At 53.6% G+C, this 20,996-nt stretch overlaps 1 protein-coding gene across 1 annotated transcript in view; it reads left to right on the plus strand.

The window, feature by feature from the left end:
* The first annotated feature begins 416 nt into the window (after window positions 1-416).
* LOC135310605 (talin-1-like) overlaps window positions 417-20,996 on the plus strand; it is a 54,449-nt gene continuing 33,869 nt past the window's right edge. Inside the window, 27 exon segments of the mRNA XM_064438728.1 lie at window positions 417-437; window positions 1,183-1,310; window positions 1,817-1,877; window positions 2,169-2,273; window positions 2,584-2,739; window positions 2,983-3,084; window positions 3,298-3,374; window positions 3,556-3,736; window positions 10,127-10,349; window positions 10,352-10,420; window positions 10,520-10,686; window positions 11,023-11,151; window positions 11,492-11,605; window positions 11,834-11,947; window positions 12,096-12,230; window positions 12,391-12,519; window positions 12,629-12,731; window positions 12,810-13,018; window positions 13,107-13,226; window positions 13,393-13,590; window positions 15,676-15,815; window positions 15,915-16,005; window positions 16,160-16,249; window positions 16,422-16,544; window positions 16,727-16,870; window positions 17,195-17,354; window positions 17,443-17,586. Of these exon segments, the coding sequence (XP_064294798.1) occupies window positions 417-437; window positions 1,183-1,310; window positions 1,817-1,877; window positions 2,169-2,273; window positions 2,584-2,739; window positions 2,983-3,084; window positions 3,298-3,374; window positions 3,556-3,736; window positions 10,127-10,349; window positions 10,352-10,420; window positions 10,520-10,686; window positions 11,023-11,151; window positions 11,492-11,605; window positions 11,834-11,947; window positions 12,096-12,230; window positions 12,391-12,519; window positions 12,629-12,731; window positions 12,810-13,018; window positions 13,107-13,226; window positions 13,393-13,590; window positions 15,676-15,815; window positions 15,915-16,005; window positions 16,160-16,249; window positions 16,422-16,544; window positions 16,727-16,870; window positions 17,195-17,354; window positions 17,443-17,586 (3,433 nt within the window).

The following is a 20,996-nucleotide window of genomic DNA, read 5'->3' on the forward strand; positions in this document are numbered from 1 at the left end:
CAGAAATGCAGTGTAAAGGAGAACAACGAGAGGCGCAAAACCCTGGGGGAGGGGGAAAGGGAGGGGAGAGGGGGAACGAACCGCCGAAACGAACCGCACGCGCCACAGCCGCTCACCGCCCGCCGACCCGACGCCGCGCCGCTCCCGAGCCGCAACCTGCCCCCCCTCAATATACTGGTCATGGTGTCACATGGTATGGAATGAACCTGCCATTGGCCAGTCGGGGTCAGCCGCCCCCACCATGGCCCTGCCCCTCCCAGCCCCCCCCCCCCCGTCACGCGGCAGATCGAGGGAAGCTGGAAAGGTAGCCGACCCCCACAGTGAGGAGAATTAACCCCTTCTCAGCCAAAACCAGCACAGTGGTTTAGCCGGCAGCTCCGCCCCACACAGTCACTCGCTCATTCCCCCACCGGTAAATGGGGGAGAGAATCAGAAGGGTAACGCTCGTGGGTTGAGATAAGAACAGTTTAATAATTAAAATTACAAGAAACAACAGCAGAAATGCAATGTAAAAGAGAAGAATGAGAGGTGCAAAACTCCGGGGGGGGTTGGGGTGGGTGAAGGGAGGGGGGAGTGAATTAACCACTGAAACAACCCGCACACGGCACAGCTGCTCACCACCTGCTGACACGCCGCCACACCTCCCCCCAGCTGCAAACTGCCCCCCTTAATATACTAGTCATGGTGTCACATGGTATGGGATGAACATGCCATTGGCCAACTGGGGTCAGCCACCCCTGCCGTGGGCCTGCCCCTCCCAGCCCCCCAGCAGAGCACGGGAAGCTGGAAAGGTACCGCGGAAACAAACCGAATGCAATGCAACCACTCGCCACCCACCGACCAGATGCCGCACCGCTCCCGAGGTGCAGCTGTTTCCCTTAATATACTGGTCATGGTGTCACATGGTATGGAATGAACATGCCATTGGTCAGTCGGGGTCAGCCGCCCCCACCATGGCCCTGCCCCTCCCAGCCCCCCCCCCCCCCCGCCTCGCGGCAGAGCGGGGGGGGGGGGGGGGGGGGAAAAGCTGGAAAGGTAGCCGACCCCCCACGGTGAGGAGAATTAACCCCTTCTCAGCCAAAACCAGCACACTGGAAAACAGGTCCTGCTCAGTGTAGAGGGGAGCAGCAGCAGGGCTGTGTAGCTGCCCAGCCCACAGTGATGTCTTGTCTTCCTACACAGGCTCGCGATGACATCCTTAATGGTTCCCACCCTGTCTCCTTTGACAAAACCTGCGAGTTTGCTGGCTACCAGTGCCAGATCCAGTTCAGGCCACACAATGAGCAGAAGCACAAGCTGGGATTTCTGGAGTGAGTGTCCCAGGGAGCCCCAGGGCTTGTCTCCAGGCAGCTCGAGCAGCTTGGCATGCCCCAGCACTGTGCCTGTATACAGCACTCGGGGATGCAGACGTCTCTGGAGTGACCCCTCTCCTCCCTGCAGCATGGTGCCCGAGTGTGGAGGTCCACGCCAGCTGCAGGGTGTGCCAGCCCCCTGTCCTGCTCCCTCTGGCACCTCCCTGGGACATGCAGCCAGCTCCCCTTCTGATGAGGGGGAGACCTCAGTCTGCTGTACAGCCTCTCCTGATGCCACATGAGGGGCTGCATCCTTAGCACCTCCACCCTGCTCTCGGCAGGGTGGCTTCTGGGGCAGCTTTCATTACTGCAGCAACCTCTCCCACATCTTTCCTGCTCCCAAAATCTCCCAGTCTGTGCCCTGGCAGGGGTTTGTCCAAGGCTCTGAGTTGGGCCTCTTTGTAGAAGACAAACACTGCCTTCAGGCTCTGCTGCGAACAGCTGGTTTGGCTGTCTCTTGGCAGACTCAAGGATTTCCTGCCCAAGGAGTACATCAAGCAGAAAGAGGAGCGCAAGATCTTCATGGTACGTGCAGGGGGGTGTTAAGACCTGGGCTTCTTGTTCCTCCTTGCCAAAGGCTGAGGCTGTTCTTGTTCCTGGAGGCAGCATGTAGCAGCTTGGCAGGTGAGGAACAGGAGCATGAAGCTGTAGGTGGGCAAAGGCAGCTCCTGAGGTCTCAGAGGGTCAGAGGGATGCTGTAGCAGAGGCAGGGGATGCCAGTGGGGCAGGGAGAGCCTGGAAAGGCAGTGACAGGGTGATGGTGGCACAGCCAGGGGATCACGGAGCTAGCATGATGTTGTCTCTTTGCTGTCGCAGGCCCACAAGAACTGTGGGAACATGAGCGAGATTGAGGCCAAAGTTCGCTATGTGAAACTTGCCTGTTCCCTCCAGACCTATGGGGTCTCCTTCTTCCTGGTCAAGGTAGAGCTGGCCAGAATTCCCCTTCTCCATCATCTCTCCATCTGTTGTTGAGCTGCTACCCATCAACCCACATTGCTCCAGGTTTCCCTGCATCCCCACTGTCTGCCTGCCCTCCTTGGCCTTCCCTGTGCACTGCCTTCCCACTTCTTGATTCACACTTATTTTCTCATTTTTGAGCCCCATGTCATGGTTGTCACCACCTAAGAGTGTGGCCTTGGGGGTGTTTGGTAGCCAAGGGAGTCCTTAAAGGTCTCTGCCTGGATGGATCTGTTCCAGGAGCAACCCACAACCCTTCTGTTGTGGCCTGCAGGAGAAGATGAAGGGGAAAAACAAGCTGGTGCCACAGCTGCTGGGGATCACCAAAGAGTGCATGATGTGTGTGGATGAGAAGACCAAGGAAGTGATTCAGGAGTGGAGCCTGACCAACATCAAGCGCTGGGCAGCCCTGCCCAAGAGCTTCACCCTGGTAGGGGCCAGCCCTGGTCCTCCACCCCACCTCCCTGGTGGTGACCCTGTGGGGGGATGCTCTTATGCCAACCCCTCTCTTGGGTATTGCCCTGCAGTGGAATAGCCTTACCCTCCTCTGGTGCCTCTCCCAGCCCTGGCTTCTGTTTGGGAGGCTGGCACTGGGCACTTAGCATATACCAGAGGGGCTCAGGATAGCTGCCAGCGCTCTTTTCCAGTGCTACCCTATGCCATGCCATTGCAGGATTTTGGAGATTACCAGGATGGTTACTACTCGGTGCAGATGACAGACGGTGAGCAGATTGCCCAGCTGATTATTGGCTACATCGATATAATCCTGAAAAAGGTGAGGATGTTCTGGGAAGGGCAGCTGGGTGCCGATAACAGTCTCCTCTCCGGAGAGGGGTGCAGGGTGCCTCTTCCAGCTGTCTTCAGATAGCTGTTGGCACATGGTGCTGCTGGGGGGACCCTGTGGCCCTGGTATGGTGCCTGGGCTGCGGGAGGAGGGGGAGGCTAGGAGGCATGTGCTGGATGATGTGTTTTCTCTTTCCCTCTGCAGAAAAAAAGCAAAGACCACTTTGGACTGGAGGGAGATGAGGAGTCCACTATGCTGGAAGACTCTGTGTCTCCAAAGAAGTAAGTCCTCTAGGAGCAAGTTAGCTGCCAACCAGAAGTTGAATGGAGAGCAGGCTCCAGCCAAGCTTGCAGCACAGCATGTGTGGAGGAAATGCTGCCAGTCCTTTGACAGCAGCACTCCTGGAGAGCCTGGTGTTAGGGCCGTGAGCATCCCTTGACCTGGTATTTCTCCCCGTTTCAGGTCAACCGTCTTGCAGCAGCGGTTTAACTGTGTAGGCAAGGCGGAGCTGGGCTTGGTGGCCCTGCCAGCCATCATGCAGACAGGGGCTGCAAGGCCAGAAAACTTCCAGGTGGGCACGATGCCACAGGCTCAACTGCAAATCACCAGTGGCCAGATGCACTGAGGGCACATGCCTCCCATGGTAATCTCTCCCCACACCCACTGTAGGGCACAGACTCCGAGAGGTGCCTGTCAGACTCACGTAGACCTGTCCATTTGGGTCTGTGGCCAGGTGTTTGCTTCCTGTGAAGAGCAGGTTCTCTGTGCCACTGGCCTTGTGCGCTTGCTGGCCTGGCTGAGCTGGCATCCTCCTGCAAACTTGAGCTCCACCCTGGCCTTTTTTCCCCTGGCCAGCAGCTGCAGCCTCTCCTTCGGGTTGTGCCACCCCAAGCTGCTGTGCCCAGCCAGCCCCACCAGTGTCATGGTTTGTAGCAGAGCCCTGTTCCTGGTGTTCATGTCATTGTGTGTGTCCATCCCCCTGCATCCTTATCTGCAGCCAGAGAAGCATTTGAAAAGGTCCCTCTGCATCTACTCCCTATGAGCTGCCTAACTGCAGGACTCACTCATACCCATCATGGGCAGACGCTTTGCAGTGGGCTGGGGCATTTCCCAGGGGAAGGTACAGAGGGGAGACCCCTTTTTTGCTGGGTGTGCCCCCCTTTTGCAGAGGCACTTTTGCAGAGGCACTTGCCTAGAACACTGTTATCAACAGTATATTATACCACACTGGGGGGGGGGGGGGGGGTGCGCGCGCATGAGCTGACTATTTGAGCCTGGACACGGAGCCCCTAGCATACCTGAATCTGTTCCTGTGTGTCATGGTTTTAGCTGGGATAGAGTTAATTTTCTTCACTCTAGCTGGTATAGTGCTGTGCTTTGAAATTAGCATTCAGTACCCCCAAGGGAAAGAGAAGGGAGCTACTCCAACCCCAGTGACAAGCACTGCGGCCACTCAAACCCCCACAACAGACACTGCAGCTACTCCAACCCCAGCGACAAGCACTGTGGCCACCCAACCCCCCACAACGGATACTGCAGCTACTCCAACCCCAGTGACGAGCACTGCGGCCACTCAAACCCCCATGACAGATACTGCAGCTACTCAAACCCCAGTGCCAAGCATTGCAGCTAAACCAGAGGACCAACCTGTGCCAGTATCAGTCGCCCCTATACGCAAGAAGAAATCATGGAAGAGAAGGTCAGCTCGTTTAGAAAGAGATTACGAGGAACCAGGGCCATCACGAGAAGAGGAGGAGGAAGAGGAAGAATGTGTACAAGAAACGGAAACTACCCGATCCCTATCCTTGAGTGAGTTGTGGGATATACAGAAAGATTTCGGGCGTCATTCAGGTGAGCACGTTATCACCTGGCTGCTCCGATGCTGGGATAATGGGGCCAGTAGTTTGGAATTAGAGGGGAAGGAAGCCAAACAACTGGGATCCCTCTCTAGGGAAGGGGGCATTGATAAAGCAATTGGAAAAGGAACACAAGCCCTCAGCCTCTGGAGGCGGCTCCTGTCCGTGGTGAGAGAGAGGTATCCCTTCAAAGAAGATATTGTATTTCGCCTAGGAAAATGGATGACCATGGAGAAAGGCATTCAGCACCTAAGGGAATTAACCGTGCTTGAGGTGGTTTATGGTGACCTGGATGATCAACAGTCCTCCAAAGATCCAGATGAAGCCGAGGGCACACGACCCATGTGGCGGAAGTTTGTACGGAGCGCACCATCTTCGCATGCAAACTCATTGGCAGTGATGTCCTGGAAAGATGACGAGACACCAACGGTGGCGGAGGTCATTGAAAAACTCCGGGAATATGAAGCGAATCTCTCTTCCTCGCTCGTCTCTGCTGTTGAGAAACTGTCCCAAGAGGTCCAGCAACTCAAAGAAGATCTGTCCTACTCCCCACCAGTACGGACCAGTATCTCAGCCATTAGGAGTAAGCGTCCCTTGGCTCAAGAGAAGGGATACACACGACGGGGCACCCTATGGTTTTACCTGCGTGATCACGGAGAGGACATGAAGAAGTGGGATGGAAAACCTACCTCAGCCTTAGAGGCACGGGTACGTGAACTGCAAGGGAGAACAATTACTCAGGGGAGTTTCTCCAGGAGAGCTGCTGCTCCAGTTTCCCGTAAGCAATTCTCCAGACAGAGGAGCAGAAGTGCTGATGGCCTGACTGATCTTAACAGAGACACCCGTGATTCATATTTACCGGAAGTGAGTGATGAATACTATGATCAGGACTAGGGGGGCCCTGCCTCCAGCCAGGTGGAGGAAAGGGATAACCGGGTTTACTGGTCTGTGTGGATCCGATGGCCTGGCACATCTGACCCACAGGAATATAGAGCTTTAGTGGACACTGGCGCACAGTGCACCTTAATGCCATCAAACTATATAGGGGCAGAACCCATCAGCATTGCTGGAGTGACAGGGGGATCCCAAGAGCTAACTGTATTGGAGGCCGAAGTGAGCCTCACTGGGAATGAGTGGCAAAAGCACCCCACTGTGACTGGCCCAGAGGCTCTGTGCATCCTTGGCATAGACTACCTCAGGAGAGGGTATTTCAAGGACCCAAAAGGTTACAAGTGGGCTTTTGGTGTAGCTGCCCTGGAGACGGCGGAAATTAAACAGCTGTCTACCTTTCCCGGTCTCTCGAAGGACCCTTCTGTTGTGGGGTTGCTGAAGGTCGAAGAACAACAGGTGCCAATCGCCACCACAACAGTGCACCGGCGGCAATATCGCACCAACTGAGACTCTCTGATCCCCATCCATAAACTCATTCACCAACTAAAGAGTCAAGGAGTCATCAGTAAAACCCACTCACCCTTTAACAGTCCCATATGGCCAGTGCGGAAGTCTAATGGAGAGTGGAGACTAACAGTAGACTACCGTGGCCTGAATGAAGTCACTCCACCGTTGAGTGCTGCTGTGCCAGACATGCTAGAACTTCAATACGAACTGGAGTCCAAAGCAGCCAAGTGGTATGCCACAACTGATATTGCTAATGCATTCTTCTCAATCCCTCTGGCAGCAGAGTGCAGGCCACAGTTTGCTTTTACTTGGAGGGGTGTCCAGTACACCTGGAATCGACTGCCCCAGGGGTGGAAACACAGCCCTACCATTTGCCATGGACTGATCCATAATGCTTTGGAACAAGGTGGAGCTCCCGAACACCTACAATACATTGATGACATCATTGTGTGGGGCAATACAGCAGAAGACGTTTTTGAGAAAGGAAAGGAAATATTACAAATCCTCCTGAAAGCTAGTTTCGCCATAAAAAAAAGTAAAGTTAAGGGACCTGCACGAGAAATCCAGTTCTTGGGAATCAAATGGCAAGATGGTCGTCGTCAGATCCCCATGGATGTGATCAACAAAATAGCAGCCATGTCTCCACCAACCAGCAAAAAGGAAACACAAGCTTTCTTGGGCGTTGTGGGTTTTTGGAGGATGCATATTCCAAATTACAGTATGATCGTAAGCCCTCTCTATCAAGTGACCCGGAAAAAGAATGATTTCAAATGGGGCCCTGAGCAACGACAAGCCTTTGAACAGATTAAACAGGAGGTAGTTCATGCAGTATGCCTTGGGCCAGTCCAGGCAGGACAAGATGTAAAAAATGTGCTCTACACTGCAGCTGGGGAGAATGGCCCTACCTGCAGCCTCTGGCAGAAAGCACATGGAGAGACCCGAGGTTGACCCCTAGGGTTTTGGAGTCGGGGATACAGAGGGTCCGAAGCCCGCTATACTCCAACTGAAAAAGAGATATTGGCAGCATATGAAGGGGTTCGAGCTGCTTAAGAAGTGGATGGTACTGAGGCACAGTTGCTCCTGGCACCCTGACTGCCAGTGCTGGGCTGGATGTTCAGAGGGAATGTCCCCTCCACACACCATGCAACTGATGCTACATGGAGTAAATGGGTTGCACTGATCACCCAGCGGGCTCGAGTAGGAAACCCCAGTTGCCCAGGAATCTTGGAAGTGATTCTGGACTGGCCAGAAGGCAAAGATTTTGGATTATCACCAGAGGAGGAGGTGACACGTGCTGAAGAAACCCCACTGTATAACAAACTGCCAGAAGAGGAGAAGCAGTATGCCCTGTTCGCTGATGGGTCCTGTCGCCTTGTGGGAAAGCACCGGAGATGGAAGGCTGCTGTATGGAGTCCTACAAGACAAGTAGCAGAAACTGCTGAAGGAGAAGGTGAATCGAGCCAGTTTGCAGAGGTAAAGGCCATCCAGCTGGCCTTAGACATTGCTGAACGGGAAAAGTGGCCAGTGCTCTATCTCTATACTGACTCCTGGATGGTGGCAAATGCCCTGTGGGGCTGGCTGCAGCAGTGGAAGCAGAGCAACTGGCAGCGCAGAGGCAAACCCATCTGGGCTGTCACATTGTGGCAAGATATTGATGCCGGGGTAGAGAACCTGGTTGTAAAGGTACGGCATGTGGATGCTCACGTCCCCAAGAGTCGGGCCACTGAAGAACATTGGAACAACCAGCAGGTAGATCAGGCTGCCAAGATTGAAGTGGCTGAGGTGCATCTGGACTCGCAACATAAGGGTGAACTATTTCTAGCTCGGTGGGCCCATGACACCTCAGGCCATCAAGGGAGAGATGCAACATACAGGTGGGCTTGTGATCGAGGGGTGGACTTGACCATGGATAATATTGTGCAGGTTATCCATGACTGTGAAACGTGTGCTGCAATCAAGCAGGCGAAGCGGGTAAAGCCTCTGTGGTATGGGGGACGATGGCTGAAGTATAAATATGGAGAGGCCTGGCCAATTGAATATATCACACTCCCACAGACCCACCAAGGCAAGCGCCATGTTCTCACCATGGTAGAAGCAACCACCGGCTGGCTGGAAACATATTCTGTCCCCCACGCCACTGCCCGGAACACTATCCTGGGGCTCGGAAAAACAAGTCCTTTAGCGACATGGCACCCCAGAGAGAATTGAGTCAGACAACGGGACTCATTTCCAAAATAACCTCATAGAGAGTTGGGCCAAAGAGCGCGGCATTGAGTGGGTGTATCACATCCCCTATCATGCACCAGCCTCTGGGAAAATTGAACGGTACAATGGACTGTTAAAAACTACACTGAGAGCAATGGGGGGTGGGACATTCAAGCACTGGGATACACATTGAGCAAAAGCGACGTGGTTAGTCAACACGAGGGGATCTGCCAGGCGAGCTGGCCCTGCCCAGTCAGAAATCCTACATACTGTGGAAGGGGATAGAGTCCCTGTAGTGCACACAAAAAGTATGCTGGGCAAAACAGTCTGTGTTCTTCCTGCCTCAGGCAAAGGCAAACCCATTCGTGGGATTGCTTTTGCTCGAGGACCTGGGTGCACTTGGTGGGTGATGTGGAAGGATGGAGGAGTCTGATGTGTGCCTCAAGGGGATTTGATTTTGGGCAAAAACAGTCAATGAACTGAATGGCATAATGTGAACTGCTATGTAATATTGTGTGTCACCTCTGTGTTGTATCAATGATATCAGAGTACGAGCCTCCCAACCCACGGAAGATCAACTATGAAACAAGCCGTGCAGCAGTGACGGAACGATGACTGACTCGGTATGTAGCAACCCAATGCCACACACCATCTCTCCCACCCTGAAAGACTGATACAACAGATGGAGCCCAGAGTCATGGACTGGGTGAACTCAGTGGACATTTTAATGGACATTTTACAGGGAAGGTCCATGAACTAAGGGAATGATGTCTGTGCATTATGTTAAAGGATGGGAAGGGGAGGGGTGATGGTTGGTACGGTTGTATTGGACGGTATGGGACCTGGACATGGTGTAAATGGTATGGAATAAGGGGTGGAGAATGTGCTGGTTTTGGCTGAGAAGGGGTTAATTCTCCTCACTGTGGGGGTCGGCTACCTTTCCAGCTTCCCTCGCTCTGCCGCGTGACGGGGGGGGGGGCTGGGAGGGGCAGGGCCATGGTGGGGGCGGCTGACCCCGACTGGCCAATGGCAGGTTCATTCCATACCATGTGACACCACGACCAGTATATTGAGGGGGGCAGGTTGCGGCTCGGAAGTGGCACGGCATTGGGTCGGCGGGCGGTGAGCGGCTGCGGCACGTGCGGTTCATTTCAGCGGTTCGTTCCCCGTCTCCCCTCCCTTTCCCCCTCCCCCAGGGTTTTGCGCCTCTCGTTGTTCTCCTTTACATTGCATTTCTGTTGTTGTTTCTTTTAATTTTAATTATTAAACTGTTCTTATCCCAACCCACGAGCGTTACCCTTCTGATTCTCCCCCCCATCTACCGGTGGGGTAGTGAGCGAGCGACTGTGTGGGGCTGAGCTGCTGGCTAAACCACGACAGTGTGCCAGGACCACATGTCCTCAGGTGAGATGTTAGAGGTCTGGCACCAGAAGCATGGGCTGCCTTGGGTGTTTGCCACCACCAAATGCTGAATATCCTCTTTGGAGGAGCAGAAGTTGGGGACAGTTGTCCCTGCACAGCTCCTATGAGGAGCACACCACGCTCGCTTCCCAACCTTTCCTTCTCCCCTCCAGGTAGTAGCTCCCACAGTCAGCTCCCCAGTCTGTCAGGAGCAGCTGATTGAGACTGGCAAGTTGGTGGCCAAGTCGGCAGAGGGCTGTGTGGAGGCCTCCAAGGCAGCCACCAGTGATGACCAGCTCCTGAAGCAGGTGGGGGTGGCAGCCACAGCCACCACCCAGGCCCTGAACAATCTGCTGCAGCATATCAAGCAGCACGCATGGGCGGGCAGCCCATCAGGTGCTACGACCAGGCCACTGACACAATCCTCAATGTCACCGAGAACATATTCAGCTCCATGGGTGATGCAGGTGAGAGCAGCTGATGGCACCTGGGGTAGAGCATGGTGGGTGGGGGAGGTATCTGGGAGCCTGTGGGACTTGCTAATGGGCCACCCTTTTCTTTCCCAGGGGAAATGGTACATCAAGCTCGTATTCTGGCTCAGGCCACCTCTGACTTTGTCAATGCCATCAAAGCTGATGTGGAGGGAGAAATGGACCTGGAGAAGTCGCGTAAGCTGCTGAGTGCAGCCAAGATCCTGGCTGACACCACCGCCAAGATGGTGGAGGCTGCAAAGGTTCATGATGTGCAGGAGGATGGGTACTGGCTCCTGCCCCCATCCGATGCTATTGGCTTCATGCTGTGGAGGGGATGAGCAGCCTCTGGGTTGGGGAGCAGTTCCTAGAGTAAGGTCCTGCACTGAGCCAAGGACATGTGCAGTGGAGCGGGGCTCCTGAAGCTGCAGGTTGCAGCAGAGGAGCTGTTAGCTCTTCTGCTGCTGAGCTCTCTGGGACCGTAAGGGCTGCCTCGGGGAGTGTTCCCTGGCATCAGGTTGGAGCACAGCTGCTGCTGTCAGGAGGACAAGGGACCCAGTGGCTCCTGCAAGGTGTGATGGGTTTCCTGCTTTATCTAGGGAGCCACAGCCCACCCAGACAGTGAGGAGCAGCATCAGTGGCTGCGCAAGGCGGTGGAGGGGCTCTGCATGGCGACCAACGCTGCAGCCCAGAAGGCCATCAAGAAGCAGCTTGTTCACAAGCTGGAGGTGAGACGCTAGGCAAGGGGCTGTGGAGGGCGAGCAGGCATGGTTGGCAAACAAGACCTGGTTGGTAGCCCCTGTGTCCCTGAGCTTTCTGGAGGGATAAAGTCCTTTTCATGTATAGTGTCCATGCTGCATCCCGCAGAGACCTCCCCGCTGCTCCCTTCCCTTGTGTGTGCCGTGTCGCTTTGGGATGCTGGGCATCAAGGGTGCTGGGGATGCTCTGTTGTTGCAGATGGAGGCATGGGAGAAGCAGCTTAGGGGGAGCTGGGCCCCAGCGCATGGCAGGGAGGCTCCGAGGTAGGCTGACTTGCCATCGGTGCTAACCCATGCCTCCCTCTGCCAGCATGCAGCCAAACAAGCTGCTGCCGCAGCCACCCAGACCATTGCTGCCATGCAGCATGCTGCCTCCTCCAACAAGAACCCCACCGTGCAGCAGCAGCTGGTACAGAGCTGCAAGGTAAGGGCCTGGGCCTGATCCTGGCATCTCCTGCACCACCTGTCCCTGTCCCTTCTCCCATCATCCGTGCCAGGGCTCCATGGTCAGCCTCAGTGGGCAGGCAGACCTTGGGGTCCTCGTGTGGCTCCCCTGGGAGCCAGTTTTTCTGGTCACTGGTCCTTGATTAGATCCATGGGGAGTGCCATCTCCTCCCAGCTGAGCCTCTCCAGTGACTCTCCTCTCTGGCAGGTGGTGGCAGAGCAGATCCCAATGCTGGTGCAGGACATGTGAGGCAGCTGGTCCCAGCCAGACAGCCCCAGCGCCCAGCTGGCCCTCATTGCCGCCAGCCAGAACTTCCTGCAGGTACCTGCACTGGTTCTGGCACGGGTGTTACAGCTTTCATACTGTGCTTGGCCCTCCTAAGATACCGGGAAACCTACTGTATGTAGGCAGCAGAAAGATGCTGTGTGTTTTTGTCCCCTTCTCACAGCTTTTTCTTTTGGCCTGGCAGCCTGGTGGGAAGATGGTAGCTGCAGCCAAGGCCACCATCCCCACCATCATGGACCAAGCCTCTGCGATGCAGCTCAGCCAGTGTGCCAAGAACTTGGCCGTGGCTCTGGCCGAGCTCTGCACAGCCACCCAGAAGGTGAGCGGCTGGGTCCCGTCATGCAGCAGAACCATGGCTATGCAGAGCAGGGTGGGGATGGCGGGGCGATGGGGACAGCCCAACATCAGGTCACGATCTCTGCCACAGCAGGGTGGGCTCGGCGGTCGCCCTGCTCACCTTCTCTTCTCCCCCATCGCAGGCTCAGGAGGTGTGGGGACCCCTGGAGATAGAGTCTGCACTGGGTCTCGTGCAGAGCCTGGAGAGGGACTTGCAGGGAGCTAAGGCAGCTGCCTGTGACAGCAAGCTCAGGCCTCTGCCGGGAGAGACAGTGAGAGCATGGAGAAGGGTGACGTGGGATGGGTGCTGGGGCAGGGGAGCCACCAGGGTGGAGGCTGGAGGTGCAGCCCACCAGCACATCCCCACTCATCCCCCCACAGATGGAGAAGCATGCCCAGGACCTGGGGAACAGCACAAAAGCTGTCAGCTCTGCCATCGCTCACCTTCTGGGAGAGGTGGCCCAGAGCAATGAGAACTACATGGGTACTGGACTCTGTGCTGGGGCTGGGAGAGGGGAGGGAGCTGCACCAGCAGCAACTGACGTCTCCACCCCCCCAACAGGGACTGCCACCCGAGAGGTGGCCCAGGCCCTGCACTTGTTCAGCCAGGCTGCCTATGGTGTGGTGGCCAGCACCCCTGACCCGCAGGCACAGAGTACCATGCTGGAGTGTGCTAGCAATGTCATGGATAAAGCCAACCACCTCATTGAGAAAGCGCAGAAAGCAGTGGCCAATCCTGGTGACCCAGAGAGCCAGCAGTGCCTGGCACAGGTGGGGGGAGTCCCAGTGACCCCCGCCAGCCCACAGGAAGGGCATGGAGCTGGCTGGGGGATGGTGACAGCTCTTTGTTTCTCTGCAGGTGGCCAAGGTGGTGTCACAGGCCCTGAGCTGCTGTGTCAACTGCCTGCCAGGACAGCAGGATGTGGATGCTGCCATCTGCATGGTGGGAGAGGCCAGCAAGAGGCTGCTCATGGGTTCAGTGAGTTGAGCCAGGGTGGGAGGGGAAGGGGGCAAACCTTGTAGGGATGCAAGCCAGTCCATCCATGCTGGATTCCTCTCTAGTGTGTCCCCAAGCAGGTGCCAGATCTTCATCCTCCATCTCCATCCTTTTCATCACTTCTCTTAACCCCTCCCCCTGCCTCCAGTTCCCTCCCAGCACCAAGAGCTTCCAGGAGGCACAGAGCCAGCTGAACCAGGTGGCCGTGGGGCTCAACCAGTCTGCCAATGAGCTGGTGCAGGCATCACATGGCACCCCTCAAGACCTGGCCACATTCTCTGGCAAATTTGGGCAAGACTTCAATGAGTTCCTGCAGACAGGAGTGGAGATGGCCAGCCAGTCCTTGGTGAGAGCAAATACCCATTGGGGGATCCTGGGTATGGTGAGAGGTTTGGGGTTCCTGGGAAAGCAGCTGACCACAGGCAGGGTGGCTGGGCAGCGGTGGTTAGGGTGTCTGTGGCCAATGCAGCCAGTGAGATGGGGGTCTGGGGCTGTGCAAAACTGCAGCAGCAGGGGGAAAGTGGCTTGGGTTGGTTCAGTGAGTGTTGCTGCCATATCCTTGCTGTTGGTGGATGAGTTGGATGAAGTGAACCAGCTCAGCTTGGAAACTACTGGAGAAGACCCAGGGTTGGTATGGAGCTTGGAAACCCGTTTGCAGGTAACAGGTAAAGAAAAGGAAAGTCAAAGAAAGCGTACCGCCCCCCAGTGAACAAGAATGGTGGCCCAGTATCAACAGATGAGGAGAAGGCTGAGGTACTCAACAACTTCTTTGCCTCAGTCTTCCCTGGTAACATCTTTCCTCACCCCTCCCAAGCCTGCAGGATGGAGACCAGGGGGATAAAGCCCCTCCCACTGTAAGGGAAGATATGAATGTCTGAGGAACCTGGATATACACAAGTCCTGATGCATCCCAGAGTCCTGAGGGAATTGGCTGATGTAGTTGCCAAGCCACTCTCCATGATATTTGAAAAGTCATGGCAGTCAGGTGAAGCCCCTGGGGACTGGAAGAAGAGAAACATTGTACCCATCTTCAAAAAGGGTAGAAAGGAGGACCCTGGGAACTACCATCCTGTCAGCCTCACCTCTGTGCCTGGGAAGATCATGGAACAGATCTTCCTAGAAGCTCTGCTAAGGCCCAGGGAGGACAGGGAGGTGATCCAGGGCAGCCAACATGGCTTCACCAAGGGCAAGTCCTGCCTGACCAACCTAGTGGCCTTCTATGATGGAGTGACTACATCAGTGGACAAGGGAAGAGCTATGGATGTCATCTGCCTGGACTTCTGTAAGGCCTTTTCCACGGTCTCCCACAGCATCCTTCTCTCTAAACTGGGGAGATACGGATTTGATGGGTGGACTGTGCGGTGGATAAGTAACTGGCTGGATGGTTGCATCCAGAGGGTAGTGGTCAATGGCTCAATGTCCAGATGGAGACTGATGACGCGTGGTGTTCCTCAGGGGTCCATACTGGGACCAGTGCTGTTGAATATCTTCATCAATGACATAGACAGTGGGATCGAGTGCACCCTCAGCAAGTTTGCAGATGACACCAAGCTGAGTAGTGCAGTTGACACACCAGAAGGATGGGATGTCACCCAAAGGGACCTGGACAAGCTGGAGAGGAGGGCCTGTGAGAACCTCATGAGGTTCAACAAGGCCAAGTGCAGGGTCCTGCCCCTGGGTTGGGGCAACCCCCAGTATCAATACAGGCTGGGGGATGGAGGGATTGAGAGCAGCCCTGCAGAGAAGGACTTGGGGGTACTGGTGGGTGAAAAGCTGGACATGAGCCAACAATGTGTGCTCACAGCCCAGAAAGCCAACCATATCCTGGACTGCATCCAAAGCAGCATGGCCAGCAGGGCGAGGGAGGGGGTTCTGCCCCTCTACTCTGCTCTGGTGAGACCCCACCTGGAGTACTGTGTCCAGCTCTAGAGTCCTCAGCACAAGGCCATGGACCTGTTGGAGTGGGTCCAGAAGAGGGCCACAAAAATGATCTGAGGACTGGAGTACCTCTCCTATGAAGAAAGGCTGAGAGAACTGGGGTTGTTCAGCCTGGGGAAGAGAGGGCTGCGGGGAAGCCTTATTGTGGCCTTCCAGTACTTAAAGGGAGACTATAGGAAAGATGAGGGCAACCTCTTTAGCAAGGCCTGTTGTGACAGGACAAGGGGTGATGGTTTTAAACTAAAGGAGGGGAGATTTAGACTGGATATAAGGAAAAAAATTTTTACAATGAGGATGGTGAAACCCTGGCCCAGGTTGCCCAGAGAGGTGGTCGATGCCCCATCCCTGGAAACATTCAAGGCCAGGCTGGATGGGGCTCTGAGCAACCTGATCTAGTTGAAGATGTCCCTGCTCATGGCAGGGGGGTTGGACTAGATGACCTCAAAAGGTCCCTTCCAATCTAAACCATTCTATGATTCTTGGCTCCTTGCAGAATAAGGAAGACCAGGTGCAGGTGGTGTCAAATTTGAAGAGCATCTCCATGTTCTCCAGTAAGCTTCTGCTAGCTGCAAAGGCACTCTCTGCCAACCCCACAGCCCCCAACCTCAAGAATCAGCTAGCAGCAGCAGCATGGTAAGAGGAACTGCTCCCTGTGAGCTGTTTGCTGTAGCAGTGGGGCCAGATGACAGAGCCAGTATTGATCCATAGGTGTCTCTCCCTTGTCCCTGGCAGGGCTGTGACCGACAGTATTAACCTGCTGATCACCATGTGCACCCAGCAGGCGCCAGGCCAGGAGTGTGACGACGCCCTGCAGGAGCTAGAGGTGAGAAGTCACATCTCGCCAAGGCAGTGGAGAGGGGCTGAGATGGCGAGGAGAGGGCAGCTGTGCCCTGCTGCGAGGGGTGGAAGGAGCAAAGAGGAGGTGCAAGCAGAGGGCATGGACCCTTCCCCTGGATGTGACAGCCATGTCCCTGCAGACAGTGAAGGAGCTGTTGGAGAACCCCACCCAGACCATCAATGACATGTCCTACTTCAACTGCCTTGACAGCATCATGGAGAACTCCAAGGTGAGCCCTGAGCTGGGGGCAGAGGTTTGGGGAAGGATGGGAAGGTTTGGAAAGGATGTGGGGGCAAAAGGAAAGGTGTGTTCTCCTCCATCGATGAAGCACAGTGAGTTCTGAGCCTGGGAGCACTGTGGGAGTGGAAGGTGGTCTCTAACTGGTGTGTGATGTCCTGTAGGTGCTGGGCGAGTCCATGGCTGGCATCTCCCAGAATGTCAAGAAAAGCAAACTGCCCGAGTTCAGCAAGTCTATCAGTGTCACCTCCAAAGCTCTCTGTGGGCTGACGGAGGCAGTTGCCCAGGTGAGACGCACTCAGTCCCAGCCCCGAGTGTTACACCTGGTGTATAGTTGCTGTACACATCCCTCCTCTGCCCATCCAAGCCTGGCCCTATGGGACGGTGCTGCTAGCCTCCTCCCCAGCCCATGCCTGCTCTGAGCCTCCCCGCTGTGCGCAAGCTCTCACTGCCTCTCTTGTGCTTCCAGGCTGCCTACCTTGTGGGAGTCTCAGACCCCAACAGCCAGGCTGGACAGCAGAGCTTGGTAGACCCCACTCAGTTTGCCAGAGCTAACCAAGCCATCCAGATGGCCTGCCAGAATCTGGTGGACCCTGCCTGCACCCAGTCCCAGGTGTGCATGAGGTAGGGCACCATTACAGGCCTTTTCTTGCACAAAAGGGAGCGTGAGTCTAGCGGGAAGAACTGTGTCCCAAGAGTTGGCCAAAATTGTGGGTAGTGTCTCATCAGGCCCCATCAGCTGTACTGGGAACTAGCTGGCAACAGTGACAGTCCAGATGTGTGGGGTTGTATGGGCGATCAGGACCTTGACAGTCCTTCTTGGGTCCCAAGAGGGACCTCTGCAGTCACTGGTGCCCCATGTGGGGCTGGTGGGAAAGGAGAGCTGCAGAGATGGGGAGATGTGGTGGGTCTTGCCTCACCCTGATCTTCCCCGCAGGTGCTGTCAGCAGCCACCATTGTAGCGAAGCACACCTCAGCCCTGTGCAACACATGCTGCCTAACCTCCTCCCATGCCACCAACCCTGTGGCCAAGCGCCAGTTCGTCCAGTCAGCCAAGAAGGTAGCCAACAGCACAGCCAACCTGGTGAAGACCATCAAGGTGCGGTCTCCCTGCTGGGGCCCTGTGGTGGGGATGGGATTTGGGGCATGGTGGGGGCTGAATAACTGTCCCAGTCTCTCTACGCCAAGCCCTGGATGGTGCGTTCAACAAGGAGAACCTGGAGCAGTGCCACGCTGCCACCAGCCCTCTCATAGAGGCCGTGGATAACCTGACAGCTTTTGCCTCCAACCCAGAGTTTGCCACTGTTCCTGCCCAGATCAGCCTTGGAGGTAGGATGCTGCAGGGGCAGGGAGGGGATGGCCCAGCTGTGATAGAGGCTGCTGAAGGGTGGGGAGGAGCTGTGCCTCCCACTCAGCTTGGGATGGGGCCCCAGTGTGGGGCTGGAGCTTGGGGGGGGGGAGGCGTGATGGTGTCACTGAAATCGGGAATAAACCTCATAACACCAATGTAGTGTTAAAAGGCAGACATTCTTTATTCACGGCGCCGGATGCATGGGGGATCGCTCCTCCTAACATGCATACCTTACACACCTTTCCCATGTGATTTATATAGACCAAAAATATACATATTCATCTTATCCATACATATTCAATATTATTCTCTTTGGTGATTGGCACAAACTTGCTTGCTTCACATGTAAATTATTGTGCAGACTCAGTTGTCCGTTCCCATTGTTCTCTTTTGAGTAGGTGGTATTACTTGGGTCGGTGGTCCATGAGTCGGTGGTCGCGATCTCCCCCTGCCGGAATTACCTTTTACTTACTTGGCTCTTAATCTTGGCAGTCCTGGCCAGTTTTCTCAGTCCACTACACGAAACCACATTTTGTCATCCTCTTCTGATAGAAACACATTGTCTATTGTTTTGTTCACATTAATGATTACCTAGAGACTAAAATACAGATCAACGAACACACTGATTTGTATACTCCATGTCCCCAGACTTAATGTCCAGTTGGATAGGGCTGTACAAGGAGTACAGCAACATCCATGGTTGGTTAATTCCATCACGCTGGTTACAATGGGGAGGTGGCAGCAAGCCTTGGGCTTCGAGGGGCTGCTCCGGTGTGGCATATTGAAAGGTACAGGCTCTGACTGTGGTGAATCGAAGACAACTCTATTCAAGCTAAGCAAGCTTTTATACCCTCTAGCTGGCTGAGGCAACAGCCTGTAGTCGAGCTTCAGTATCTTTCCATTGTTATACAGAAATAGCTTACACATGATAAGTAACTTCTTTATCTACACAATCGGGTCGTCACGGTTTATCCGCAGTCAGCAACCAAGCACCACGCAGCCGCTCGCTCACTCCCCCCACCCAGTGGGACGGGGGAGAGAATCGGAAGAGTAAAAGTGAGGCAACTCATGGGTTGAGATAAAGACAGTTTAATAGGGAAAGCAAAAGCTGTGCGCAGAAGCGAAGCAAAACAAGGAATTCATTCACTCCTTCCCATGGGCAGGCAGGTGTTCAGCCATCTCCAGGAAAGCAGGGCTCCATCATGTGTAACGGTTACTTGGAAAGACAACTGCCATCACTCCGAACATCCCCCCCTCCTTCTTCTTCCCCAGTTTTATATACTGAGCATGATGTCATATGGTATGTTTGGTCAGTTTGGGTCAGCTGTCCTGGCTGTGTCCCCTCCCAGCTTCTTGTGCACCCGGCAGAGCACGGGGAGCTGAAAAAGTCCTTGACCAGTGTAAGCGCTACTTAGCAACAACTAAAACATCTCCACATTATCACCACTGTTTCCAGCACAAATCCAAAATATAGTCCCATGCTAGCTACTATGAAGAAATTTAACTCTATCCCAGCTGAAACCTGGACAGGGGTGAATTTCTAACAGACATCTGGGTACAAAACCCACAACATTCTATGCATTCCTTGTTGTGTTTTACTGCTTTATCTCCCTCCCATGGCTTTCATCTCATGCTTTACTGCTTTATCTCTTCCTCCCAGGGCTTTCTTCCAACAAGCATAACTGTGTCTTTTTCCCAGGGTTGTTCTTCGTTAGTTGAAGTAGCTAAACTTGCTCCAGAGATATCCACATCTCCCCCTTCTGTATTTATAAAAAAAGCTTGTTTTAAAGCTCGATTTATCAAACTTTGTACACATCTTAACAAACATTGTACACAAATCAAAATACAAACAAAAATAATTAAGCATCCTGATCCCATTTGTAACAGGCCACATAGCCATCCTGACACTCCTGCAAAAAGACTTTCAAAGATATTAAATCCATCGCTTTGTCATAGTTTCTGTACTTGAGCATGTAAAACATCAATACTCTTGTGAATAGATTCTGAATGATCAGATAAGTTCATACAACAGAGTCCGTCAAAATCTTGACAACCATGACCTTGTCCTAACAGTAAAAAATCTATAGCTGCTCTATTTTGAAGCATCACGTGTCTAATTGAATCAGCATCTAGCAACACTCCACTCAAAGCTAGGGAGGTTGCATTAGTTTGTTTTGCCAGCCAACAGCCAAGGTTACTGAAAGTAGCCAGTGCCTGAGCTGCAGCAACTCCAGGTGCTAACACAGATGCTGCTATAATTTCACTAGGATTCCAAAATTCCGTATCATCTTTACAATTCAAAGCGTAGGCATGTGTGGCTCTTTTTTGATGTTTTGCTTTCTTCAATTTTTGAGTAATGATCATTAGGCGTTAATAAGCTCAATCTACCTATGCTACAGGGTCCTCCTTTGCATATGACAGAATTCCAGGCCATGCACGGTCTCCACAAATTAAAAATAATCCTGGAGGTAATTTGAGTGGGTGATTGTTAGATCTTGATACATTTCCACTAGTATAATTACACCATAAGCTAGCATTTCTAAAGGCTCTTATTGTTGCATTTAGCCATTGGCTCACTGATTGATTTTTTTTCCCCGTATAATTAAAATACAAGCAATAATCCATTTTTACAGCACCTAACAGATCTAATTCCTGTGGTTCAAGCCCGCTAACTGGCAGGTATGAGGCCCAACCATCCCAGCTATCAACCATGGTCTAATTAAAAGATACCACACTCTGTTGAGCTTGTGGGATGGGCCATTGATTTGCCTCTATGGGTTGACCCACCAAACAAGTTGTAAAAGGATTTTCTGGAGAAGCAGTTGACAAACACAGCATATCTTGTCCTGTTTTGTTTGCTAAGGTCACCCAAATGTTTGTTTTAGGTTGAGGTGGTATCCATACTGCTGACGCAGTCATCATCATGTAGGTGATAATGGCGGTTGTGACACAGATGGCTTGATCCACCATGCGGGTACCCATCTTGGGCTGGAACCTGTGGAAACACAAGCATATTCTCTCCCCCATGTTATTAAAGGGAAAGGTCTTTCCCATTGATTTGTCTGTAAATTTTTTACCATCACTGAAGCTTTATTATTGATTTCAGGGTGGGTTTGTGAGTTAAAATGGCATTGTATAGGAGGCCCATCCTCCGTCTATTGATTTAAAAAATTCAAAACATAACAGGCTTTTGCTACTCGCTCTTGTGGGGATAACTCTTGGCTCCCCCTTTTTTGTTTTTGTAACATTGTTTTAAGGGTACTATGTGTGTTCAATAATTGCCTGTCCTGTGGGTGAGTGAGGAATGCCCATGACATGTTTTATTCCCCATTGTTGAAAAAACATCTGTGCTTTGTGTGCTATATAGCCTGGGCCGTTATCTGTTTTG

This window comes from Phalacrocorax carbo, chromosome Z, assembly GCF_963921805.1.
Source record: "Phalacrocorax carbo chromosome Z, bPhaCar2.1, whole genome shotgun sequence".
In the NCBI taxonomy this organism is placed as follows: Eukaryota; Metazoa; Chordata; class Aves; order Suliformes; family Phalacrocoracidae; genus Phalacrocorax; species Phalacrocorax carbo.